Here is a 12,750-nt window from a genome sequence, read left to right as displayed (position 1 = left end):
ACTAACAGGCCAGCACCCAGTGTTAGAACAATGGTTGGATGGTTCCATGTCAATGGAATTCATCCATTTAGCCTTCTCATTTCTCCTTCAGAGACTATCTTACATCAAAAGGCAATTTAGTTTCAGAAAATAAATGGGCATGTAAGACTAGACAATTGTAAACAGCCCTATCTAAGGAAGTGGGATTGCCACCCTGTAATGAAACAGATACTATTCATCTCATCTTTAATGTAATCATTAGCATTTCTGATATATATATTTTGTAACTTATTTAACACCATGCTCTCACTTCAATCTTTTTCTACACTGTGAATTCATATCAATCTTTTTCACAGGAGCCAAGATTTGACTTAGAAAAGGAAGATTAAGACAACTAAATATGTAAATACATGGCCAGAAGAAACCTAAGGGATAATATAAACTCTACAAGAAAACAAAAGGAAGGAAATATCAGGGCAGGAGAGAGTTGTTTAGGGTGGTCCAAACTGGTGATGATATAAAACTCAACAAATGAATTTAAGCTAAATAGCAGGAAGCATTTCCTTAATAGTAGTATCTGCTAGACTGTTGATTAATCTCCAAAGGAAATGGAAGCCCCATTATTTCAGAATTAGACTGTACAAAGCTGTAGGGAAACACATTGCCAGGGACACCAAAGGGAAATTTAATAAGATGATCTAATGAGACAGTAAATTTACTATAAGTTCTATGAAAAGATCTATAAAGTGCAGTGCTATGGTCTCTGTGGGTATATAATGTCTTCTGCAGTTTCCACGATATGCTATGCATCCGATGAAGTGAGCTGTAGCTCACGAAAGCTCATGCTCAAATAAACTGGTTAGTCTCTAAGGTGCCACAAGTACTCCTTTTCTTTTTTCTTTTTACGAATACAGACTAACACGGCTGTTACTCTGAAACAGTGCTAAGGACTGTAACTTCAGTGCAGAGATAGGAAGCAGAGGGATAAGAGAGCAATTCTAAAATTGACTGTTTTAGGATCTCTGATAAATTAAATGCTGACAAAGGAGATATGAACATCACAGGCACAAATTAAGTTCCTCTAACATAAATATGCTTTTGAAGCACAGAATGTGCATCTGTTCTCTGATGATTGCTATGAAGAAAATTAAGACTTTTTTCACAGTTGGAAGTGCATTGAAAATCTTCCTTGATATTTCAGGACCAGGGACCAGAATGAAGCAGCCAGCATTTAATACTAATACAATATATCACCCTCCAAAATGATAAGTTGTGTTTTACACAGATACACTTTTCAGTATACATTCCTGTTTTCAATTATTTGCAACTTTGGCAAAGATAACTTTGCCAAACTAATGGTTCAGGCTGAAAATTTTCCAGGCTGGGTGGCTGCTTGATTTTAAGTTTCAGCAAAGCAGTGCAACTGTTTCTGAAAACAAGTTTAGGGAAAAAAATATGCTATTTTCCAAATGTTTAAAAAAAAAAATCTTAACTCTTTAACTGAGAAGCTTCGGAGCAATAACTTGAAATTTGGCAGGGGGCTGAGTAGGTAGAGGTGTCACCACTGTGGTCACATAGGAACCTTTTGTTGTCCCTACAAAAAGTCCTCAAATTTAGGGGTATAAACCTCTGGAAAAGTCACCACTTTCATGTGCTCGGTAGAGGCTCGCAAGAGTCTGGCAGCTAAATTCTCTGAAGATTCTGTCTACCCTCAGCATGATCTAGCCCAGGGCTGCAAGTGCCAAACAGAATTTCTCTACATTTGCTCCTCATTGAAGCCAAGGGTCACTTGTAGCATGCGACAATGGTACCAAGAGCAGGGAGATTGTCTCTCCTTGTGCTCTCAATGGTCTCCCTTGCTGGCACCCAAACAGACTGACTAGAACATAGGGTGAGAGGAGCAAGGAGGAGGGCAGAAGCAGAGAGGGACAAGCTGGGAGGACAGGACAGAAAGGGACAAGCTCATGGAGGGGCATGCTAGAGGGAAAGGGTCTAACTACTACAGCACAATGCCCTCACCCCAAAAACTTGGAATTCAACCCAGGGTTCCCGAGTCTCACTGTTTCTCTACTACTAAATAGCTGTGAAAACTATTGGCAAAGTGGGTGCCTCATCCCACCTCTAATATTCACAGAGGGTACCAGCCTACTACTGCTACCAGTTACTCCATTGGCTCAAGTGGTAGACACAAGTCTTCACTGTGGATATAAAGATTCCAATCCTGCTGAAAAACTATGACGGGGAAGAAGGAATGCAGAGTTCAGCATGGTTACACATGACAGAACATTTGGATTTTTTTTTTTTAATTAAAGGGGCATAAGTGGAATTCTCCTTTACATAGATACTTGGAAAATTCCAATCAATGTGTCATTTATTTTAAGACACACAGAATAAATTTTAGGCAGGCGGAATGTAACTAGCTGTATTGAAAATGGCCTGAATTCCAGGATTAATACTTCTGCTCTTGTAAAGAGAGCAATGAGATCTCCAATAATGCAAGTAGATCTCATCAAAGTAGACTGGACCTCAAGGAACCCAGTGCTCACTACCATATTAATGAAGTGATTAAGGTATAACTCAGAGAATAGTGCCACCTACAGAATCATCAACACCTCTTCCTGAAACACCTTGTGTTTCCTTGGAAGTCTGCCAAGTACTGATAAGGCACAACTCTATTGAGGGTGCAAAATTCAACTAGTTCAAAAGTCTGATGAAGGAATGACTGCAGATCAAATAAATGTCATCTTGAAACAATCTGCATATGAACACAAAAGCACACTAACTCTTTCATAATTTTACAGATTAAGACAAGAAGGGATCATTATGATAATCTAATCTGAGCTCCTGCATAACCCGACCCAAAGAAATTTACCTGGTAAACTCTGCAACAAATCCATTGCTTTTTAGAGCCTCCACTTTAAAAGTCTCCCAATCTAGATTTTAAAAAAGACTTCTCAAGTCACCTCCTCCTAACCTTCTTTTGGATAAAACTAACTAGATTGAGCCTCTTAAATTATTCACTGTAAAGCAGATTGTCCTAGAATTTGAATAATTCTTGCAGCCCCTTTTGAACCCTTTACAATATCTTTTTTTGAAGGGTTGACACCAGAACGGAATTACAATGGGAATACCATCTCCCAACTCTTATTGAATATTCCCCTATTGACACATCCAAGGATCCCACAGCACTGCACTGGGAGCTCATATTCAGTTGACTATCTCATGGAAAGTGAGAAGAACTTAGAGACAGTCCCACACCCTGTAAGAGGGGTTGACTTTTGTTGTTCTCACGTGTGGCCTTCCTGTGACACGGACAGACTGGTCAACTGGCGTATGACCCATAACAACTTCACAGGAGGTACTGAAATGATAAACAGATTCCCTGGCCATTCCCTGCAGGTAGTTATCAAAGCCATGTTAAATAGACTAGAAACTTTAATATGTTTACTTACTATTGTTAGAGACTTAAAAGGGTAGATACTAATTATATTTGTCTATGTTTACCTATATCTTGTTAGAAGTTTAACAATGTGATCTAATTAGCTTGTAGATGCTAAAATTCTGTTCCTGTCTCATAATGCTTCATTACTGCATTCTACTGATTCAGTGATCAAAAGGGGATATCATCATTTAGATGGGAAATATTCTGTAATATTATTGTCCTCGTTTCTCTTTGAAACTTGTAAATTGTGCATAGTAAACTACTTTTGAACTGCCTGAATGGTTAATTGCCTTATGCTAATGGTTACCTGTGTATGCATAGGAAACAGAGATTAGCTTCAAAGCAACAGTATACATTACCTATTCTTCATCCAAGGAAGGCACTGCTCTGATTGATGTCTGGCTGCAACTATAAAGAAAGCTTTGGGCCTGAAACTTTTTAATCTCCCATCCGTTTAAACTTTGACAGGGAAAGTCTAAGCCCAGAAGACTGAGGTCTCCAGGTCTACTCTGGATTAACTCTGGAATTCTCATGGAAGAATTTGAACAAACTCAGCACATGGACTGCCTATTGGACTATAACCTTTTAAAATGGATTCCAGAAGGACTTTTACAAGTCAGCAGCCTCACTATCTCTGCTATGAAACTGACCTGAGAACTTTACTTATATGTGTATGTATATTGATCTTTTAACCATAGCAACTCTCTTCTTTCTTTTGATTAATAAATCTTAGGTTTAGTTAATAAGGATTGGCTGTAAGTGTGTATTTGGGTGAGATCTGAAATATTCATTGACCTAGTGGGCAACATGTCCGGTCCCTGGGGATTGGTAGAACTTTAAGTATGGTGAATAAGGTTTTAGTAATCACTTGCTATATTAGACTTGGCTGTCTGGATGGGATTGCTTAAAGGAGGCTGTAGTTTGGTTTCTTGGTAACCAGTGTGGTAATACAGAAGCGGTTTAGTTATTGGCTTGGTGAAATCTAATTATAGAATAAACCACCAGTGTGGGGGATTGTCTGCCTTATTCCTTGCAGTTAACCCAGAGTGTGGCATTCTCAGTGTGGCCCATCCAGGCACCATGGTCACACTTGCATTTGGCTGTTTTAAAGCATGTGTTGTTCAAATGAGTCCAGGTTACCACCGAGTGATCAAGGTCACACTATATAACTGACCTGACCTGTCATTTACCACCCCAATTTTTATTTTCTTCTATATCACTGAAGAAAGATACTGAATAGTACTGGGTGAAGAACTGATCTCTGTGGAACCCCATTAGAAATACCACCACTGGATGGAGGTTACAATTACTTCTTAAAATCAGTCATCAGTTTTTAATCTAATCAATATGCGCTACATTGATTTTGTACAGTGCTAATTTTTTTAAAATCAGAATGTCTTGCAGTAAAGTCAAATGCCTTTCAAAAGTCCAAATACATTACGAGTTACCTATACTAACAAAATTTAATCAACTGTTTTGACATTTTCCAAAACAAACAAACAAACAAACAAACTGATCCTCATTAATTATGCTACCATCCTTTAATTCTTTACTAACTGCATCCCCTATTAGCCGTTCCAAGATTTTGCATGAGATTGATATCAAGTTTAACTATAGGACAGTGAACCAGGCCATCCCGTTTATCCTTTTAAAATACTGGTGTATTAGTTTTTTTCCATTCCTCTGGAACTTTAACATATTTTGGAATACTGGGAAAAACCCAACATCAATGGTTCAAAGAGCTCATTCGTCAATTCTTTTAAAACTCTTGAGCGTAGGTCATCTGGTACTGAGATTTAAAAAAGTTTAATTTTATTATGTGCTGTTTAACATCCTCCCTAGTCACGGTTGGAATAGAAAAATATCGCTGACCTATGAATTCATCATCCAGCCTCTCCCCAAATACAGAACAGAAATATTTGAACATTTCTGTCTCTTCTGCATCATTGCTGACAATTTTATCATCCCTATCTAGTAACGGATCTATAGCACCACTAAGATTTCTTTTGTTCCCAGTTATTTAAATCTCCTTCTTATTGTCCTTCGCCCTAGTGGCCATATAGTTTTCATGGATACCCTTAGCTCCTCTTATAAATTGCCTTACAAATTAGATCAGTTAACATCACTGCTATCAACTTCCCCTTTTTTACCCATGTGTTATATTATTTTTAACAAAATATATTTTTTAAATAGATAAATATAAACATCAAATATATATTTATTTTTAACATTAATACTGATGATTGTTAAACTATATTCATAGCTTGTGTAAATGAATTCTTATTACAACAACTTACCATCTGGTGCATATTTTGAAGATATTCCCAAGATAATTGCCAGTGCAATAAAAAATGAAAAGCTAGAAATACCAAAGCAAATGAGAGTATTTTTGTGTCTTTTCTTTCTGCTTGCTTCTGCTTGACGGCGCTGCTCCTCTGGCGAGAGGGCAAATGTTGCATGGGCTTCTTGTCCTGCAGATGTAAATTTGGCTGAAGTCTGGCTCTTTGGACATGGGGATGGACGAAGAGGAACAATTCTCCCTGGAACATAGCCAGAAGATCGATGACTGCTCCCATTCTGAGGCTGAAGGAAAACAGGGGAATTCCCCCTGTGATCAATGGCTTGCATGTTATAAGGTCACTGAAGGGGGGAAAAAAATAAATGAATGATTATGAAAAACAATCAGATAGTTTAGGTCATGTGTGTTACGTGACTATATGCGTCTCTCTCTGCTCTCGCTATTTATACTGTACCAATATCGTAGTAGCCAGAATTTGCCATAACATAACAGTTCAAAACATTTGTGCATAAATGAAATAAAACCTTATTAACAAAAAATTTGCTATAGGGAATCTAACCACTGAATCTCTCAGCATTTCAGCACAGTAATTGCTGATCCCCTCAAATTTTTAATTAAATGTTTTTGTGTATAATTTTGTCATTAAGAAGTGACTGGTTAAACAGTAAGACAGTATGTCAGCACAAACCCCACAATGGTTATGCAGAGAATGCCTACGTGTATTTCCACAGTATGCAGAAACTGAATCAACTCTTCATTGTTCTCCCTTCAATAAGTGAAGCATGAAATTCCCTTCACTTCATATTTTAAGCACCAAAAAGGCCCCTTTTCATTTAATATGTACAAATCTCAGGCATAGCATATTTACACCCATCCCCCCCTTCCTTAGATGCAGTTATGTTAACATGTATAATCAGGACAAGCATAGATGTTCTGCATGCAGTAATTTTGACTTACAGCACAACTTTGTTGTTAGGAAAGGTGTGTCTGGAATGGTTTTATAAGCCGATCACCTGCATCCTGTTCAGCAAGGTCTCATGATACTTCTCTTTGCCAAGCTGCGTGGGTTGTGACACAAAGTCTGGGAGCTACATGACCTCTCCAGACCCTGGCACTTATCACCCAACATAGAGAAGGATTTTTGTTCCAGTTGCTAGCAACCTCTCTTTGAGGGAGCTAGTGACAAAGACCCATTAAAAATATGGTTCCCAGACCCCCCATCATTCTTGCCAGTTGTTCAGAACTGACAAATCTTAATTTATGGTTTGCTTTAAAAGATACATAATGTGCACTATATTTCAATTTTTGTCTCATATTTACTGCTAGCAGCGTTCTGAAAGTCAGCATGTATCCCATTAAAATTGCTAGTAGTGGGATATTTGAGAAAGCTGAGTAAATTGAATATATGTGAAGCTTGATCTACTAAAGACTATAGATCCTGTTAAATAACACGTGCTGATGAATGATAGAAATAAGAGCCTACCAATAACGAGACAAAGACTCTTTATTCTCCTCTACTAACAAAGGAGTCCTACAGTATATATTCTAAAATGCCAGGCACATTGATGAAGCAGAGAAATTACAATGGTAATCTTATTCTGAGAAATAGCAGGGAATTTTGTGTCTCACATGCTGCAAAATCTGATACTCCACTGTTCCAGGGTGAGAACCAGCCTGTTCAATAACAGCCTGGATTACCCTTTTATAGGAGACAATGCATCTCCTATACACATAATGAAAGCTAAAAGCATTGAAACACTAGCTAGAGAAGGAACAGCAGAGGACAGCGCACAAATTGGCCCAAATTCTCTAGAGACTATCCCAAAGTTCCTTGCACCTGCTCCTTGTGGCAAATGGACTTTTCAACATTCTTCCCTTTATTTTTTCATAGCTATTTCCCAACCTCATTTACTTAATCCCCACTCCCAGATTTACTGTTCAATGTTTCATGAGCATTTGAAGAATGGCTCTCTTACCATATGTGCATTGTAAACTAAACTCAACTACTAGACTTCTAAATAAAATACTGATTCAGATTTTACTTAAGAAAAATCAACATGTAGCCTTAAAGTCAAATTACTTTGAAGTCTCAGCCTTCTTTACAAAAGACAGCACCTATTGCAAACTGGATCAAACAAAGATATCCTCTAGTACAGTGGTTTTCAATATTTTTTTCTGGCAACCCAGTTGAAGAAAATTGTTGATGCTGGAAGCTGGAGTGGACACAATTTTCTCAGGTGGTGGATCCAAAACTAAACCACATCTTCAGGCCGCAGATAGAGAAAGCGATTCATGAGTTCCTGGCTACGCAAAAGAAAGAGGAAAAACTGTGCCAGCTCTTCCACCAGAGCCCGAGAATCAGGATCTTCCTGCTCCATCCCAAGATGCCTTGTAAGTGTGTTCCTGGTACTAAAAACAGCTGCAGTTGCAAAATACAAGTTTGGGGCAGAGGGTTTGGGGTGCGGGGGTGAGGTTGGGAACGAGGGGTTCAGGATAGGGTCAGGGCTCTGGGCTGGGGGGGTGCAGGCTCTGGGGTGGGGTTGGGGGGGCGGGGCTCAGGACTGGAGATTGGGGCGTGGGTTTACCTTGGGCGGCTCCCTGTCAGCAGCACAGCAGGCATGCTAAGGCAGGCTTCGTGGCACTGCGGACTGCGCCAGCAGCAGGTCTGGCTCCTAGGCCGAGGGGGGGGGGGCGGAGAAAAGAGAAATGTGGGGGAGAGAGAGGGCCGGGCCCAAGGGGCATCGTGCACTGCCCCCGCCCCGAGCACCCACTCCTCATAGTTAGGAGCGGGTGCTCGGGGAAAAGGCAGCGCACGGAGCTGCGCCTCCCCAACCTAGGAGCCGGACTGCTACTGGCCACTTCCGGGGTGCAGCGCGGTGTCAGAACAGGTAGGGGCTAGCCTGTCTTAGCCGGGCAGCACCGCCAACGGGACTTTTAACAGCCGGTTGGCAGTGCTGACCATAGCTGCCATGACCCGGTACCTTACATTCCACAACCCAGTACTGGGTTTTGACCCGCAGTTTGAAAAACAAACAGTGTTCTAGTACAATAATTCTGACCAACCAGATGTGTGACATTTTAGAGCAGACTCATAACCCAAAGACATGAACCTGATCTGAGAATTTTCAGATATAAGAGTAACACTTAACTCTAAGATAAAATGCCTGAATTTAACACTCAAATCACAAAAGTTTCAGATAGTGCAGGCAAAACAAAACAAAACAGATCCACCAGTTAATACTTTTTATTGTTTAACAGTATAAACCAAACCCAGAGGAGGTATTCAAAGTTTATTTTATCTTTATGAAAGAATCCTACTTCAGTTTGATCTGATAAATGTTCTCTAAATAGTGCCATTTCACAAAGGAGACCATTTAATACAGTTTTTCCTCTATTTTGAACAAGAAATGTAAGGCTCTCTGGCACACAGTCTCAAGACAACCTACAGTAATTGTTTGAAAATAATTCATTTCAAACGTTTAGGAAATGTTGCAGGAAGTCAATGCTGAAATTCAAGTATATTCCATCATATCATAAAACTGATTTTAATACTTGCTTGGGACCGTCATTTTGCTATTTGTAAAAGTTTCCATTTAAGGGCAAGTGTTGTTCTTCCAGGGACACGTGGGAAAGAGATGCCACAGAACCACCAAACCCCTCTCCCTCCAGAAAAATCAAAATTAAATTCAAAAGACTACCATGAATGAGAGGTCTTGTACAATCAACAAGTTTACAGTGCAGCTCTGCTCATTCCTCTCTGCCATATAACAATTATTTAAATTTCCTTCTTCCTTTTGTCATTCTAAATTCTATGGTGGAAAGAATGGTTTTTATTTTTCAATTTTAATCCTTTACACTAACGATTTTATGTTACTGACTTTTTGTTTTAAAGTGAAACATCACATTTGAAATTGTTGGTTTTACTGTTCATTTGTACTTTATGGATGATTTTAGACAGTAACATACCCACCCATCTACACTGCAATTAGACACCTGCAGCTGGCCTGGGCCAGCTGACTCAAGCTCACAGGGCTCAGGCTACGGGGCTGGTTCATTGTGGTGTAGACATACCAAATCGGGCTGCAGCCAGAGCTCTAGGACTCTCTCACCTAACAGGGTTGTTGATCCCAGGCTCCAGCATAAGCCTGGACATCTACACCGCAATTAAACAGCCCTGCAGCCCGAGCCCCTGCGAGCCTGGGCCAGCTGCAGGTGTCTAATTGCAGAGTAGACATGCCAATAAATACTAAGGCCCTGTGCACAATATAGGTGTGCAAATGACTGCATTTACATGTTTTGGCTGAGGTACAGCCTAAGTCTTTCTGTACTATATAAAGTGGACATTTTCCTGCCAGCTCCTGTTCAACTCAGCTTGTCCCCCTACCATTTTTGATTCACTCTCCACATCAAGCATGTTTCACCCACAATAGGAATTCACTGTTTCCCCTTCTGCAGCCCCTGTCTCACCACAATTACAATGGAAGAAAGCAGAACAAGAGGGAGATCCTTTGCAATTCAAGGCAGCAATGACAGTGGCCAGAGCAGCAAGAGCTATAAACACTGGTTTCATGGGGAGCTAGGGGCGGTTTGAAAGAAACACTGGCTGGCATCTCGGCCTCCTGAACTACACAGAAGGAGGAGCTTTTTATGGGGAGTTTCATGCTTTCGCCATCTATCCTTGATGGTGCACCTCCTAAAACAAAGAAAAGGAGTACTTGTGGCACCTTAGAGACTAACCAATTTATTTGAGCATGAGCTTTCGTGAGCTACAGCTAGATTCACTGGTTATCTATTTTTACTTTGCGGTTATTTTTGGAATTATTCCAGTACAAGTGAAAGTTATCCAGTGATTTTGTGGTGAATTAACATAGCTGTCATGAAGTTGTTCAGAATTCACTGCAAATCTGCCATGTAATTTAGGTGTCCTATGTTACACAGTACAGAGGACCTTTCATGTAAGAATGCTCAAAATTATATTCCTCTCCCCCACAACAGAAAGCTTTGCATCTTTTTATCCATTATATATTAAAGGGCTTTATTCTGAGCAACATTTAAGCACATGCTTAAATACCACTCAAGGGGTGAAGTAGTATGTGCTTAACAGGTCATTAACTTTAAACACATGCTTAAGAGTGGTTCAAAATAGGAATGTTTTCCTAAATTGAAACCTAAAGCACCAGAAATTGGTGTTACTACTCTGGCAACCAGAAAAAGGAATCTCTCTCTACTTCACAGGGGAAAGATTAACATATTTGAAAGGTTTCAGAGTAGAAGCCATGTTAGTCTGTATTCGCAAAAAGAAAAGGAGTACTTGTGGCACCTTAGAGACTAACCAATTTATTTGAGCATAAGCTATCATGCATAAGCTATTGTGAGCTGTAGCTCACGAAAGCTTATGCTCAAATAAATTGGTTAGTCTCTAAGGTGCCACAATTACTCCTTTTCTTTTTGCGTATTTGAAAGGTGTTTTGTTTTTTAAAGTCGCTATTGCAATAACCAGAACTACAAACTGCTAACAGGATCTCTGGGAAATCAAAGTTTTACCTTCAAACATGGGTGTGCCTAAAAAGAAAAGGCCTATTTTCAGGAGTGCTGAGGACACACAACTGCTGTTGGCGTCGGTAGAAGTTGTAGATGCTCAACACATTAGAAGCTCATGCCACACTTATTTAGATGATTAAGTATGGATTTAGAGGACTAATTTTAGGCACCTAACATTTTACTAGCACCCTTTTAAAAAAGAATTTAAAGAATCCATTCTTGGAACATGGTCTGACGCTAGCCAAGATGAGGAGCCAAGTCCTCTTCTGGCCTTGAATGATTATCCTGGGTAAACACTTACAAACCTTCAGAGTCACTATTCCAGAGCCCTCTAAGCATCCAATCCTGAGAGACTATTTAAAAAAGCAAAACAAGTTTACTTCCGAACTCCATCATAACGTAATGCTTCTTTAACACACAATATTTTAAGGATTTCTTGTTTGCGCAGGTCATTTAAAAAAAAAAAAAGATGCTAATACTGTGGCTCTTGGCTATAAAACTACAGTTCCTGCTCATGAACTTCTCTCACACAGTGTAATCTCAAACTGAACAGAGACCTCAAAGAGGGCATCTCTTTCATGTAACATAATACTTGCATTGGTCACTACAGCTTTCTTAGCCCATAGCCAGACTATTGTTTGGTATGGAGCAATGAGATTAAAAGGTAGAGATGGAAATCCAGACTGTAAGAGAGGTGGAGGGGGATGAACAAAAGGATGCAAAATGGCTCACAATTAGCAACAAAGTCTGATATGTTAAACAGAAAGCATGGGTGATTTTCTGAAATTCTGACATGTACAAATTTACCTGCCTGGAACCTAGTTATCAGCTATCACAGGGATTTTATCCCACAAAAGACAAAAACAAAACATTAGTCTTCAACAAAGTCTCAAAATGTATCAAGGCTCCAATTCAGCAAATCACTTAAGAATATGCTTAATTTTAAGCATGTGAGGAATCCCAATGAAGTCAGGTTAAGCACATCTAAGTGCAAGGACATTTCCTTCTCAGGCACACATTTTCCTCCACCAATTTTTAAAATGTCTATATACTGTAATGATAGACTGTTTACTAAGAACCTATCCTTACTTATCCACATGTATAAAAGCAAGGAAAATAAACCACATGCTGCAGGTGCATAAAGAAACACACAAATAGTATGGAATGCAGAATAAATAAATATTTTTAATAAATGAGAGAAACCCCGATGGGCTACATAATGTATAAAGTTACTGTGAATATTTGATGTCACACTGTTTACTGAACACAATTTAAAGTGGTTTATTTTCCCCCAGATGGTGGTATTAGAAAGTCAGATGAAATGGAAAGCAGAGTGTAATCAGTAAGCTGTAGAGAGTCTCAGACAAGGCAGAACAGAATTTTTAATATGCGAGCCAGGAGAAAAATAAAAGCTGGGTTTCTGCATCCTGTAAACCCAGACTTTTTGAAGGCTCAAAAATCTCAGACTTTTTCAAATGTCTCTGTGAAG

General features: G+C 39.4%; 1 protein-coding gene across 8 annotated transcripts in view; it reads right to left on the bottom strand.

Annotated features, from left to right (window-relative positions):
* Positions 1-12,750, bottom strand: part of CEMIP2 (cell migration inducing hyaluronidase 2) — an 80,161-nt gene that overhangs the window by 43,439 nt on the left and 23,972 nt on the right. For all 8 annotated transcript variants that reach the window (XM_074953250.1, XM_074953251.1, XM_074953245.1 and 5 more), the window contains one exon: positions 5,719-6,061. In XM_074953250.1, coding sequence (XP_074809351.1) covers positions 5,719-6,049 — 331 coding nt within the window. In that variant the 5' untranslated portion in view covers positions 6,050-6,061. The remainder of the gene's footprint in view (positions 1-5,718; positions 6,062-12,750) is intronic.

The sequence above is a fragment of the Natator depressus genome, chromosome 5, assembly GCF_965152275.1.
Source record: "Natator depressus isolate rNatDep1 chromosome 5, rNatDep2.hap1, whole genome shotgun sequence".
Lineage (NCBI taxonomy): Eukaryota > Metazoa > Chordata > Testudines > Cheloniidae > Natator > Natator depressus.
This window is presented reverse-complemented; position numbering and strand designations above follow the sequence as displayed.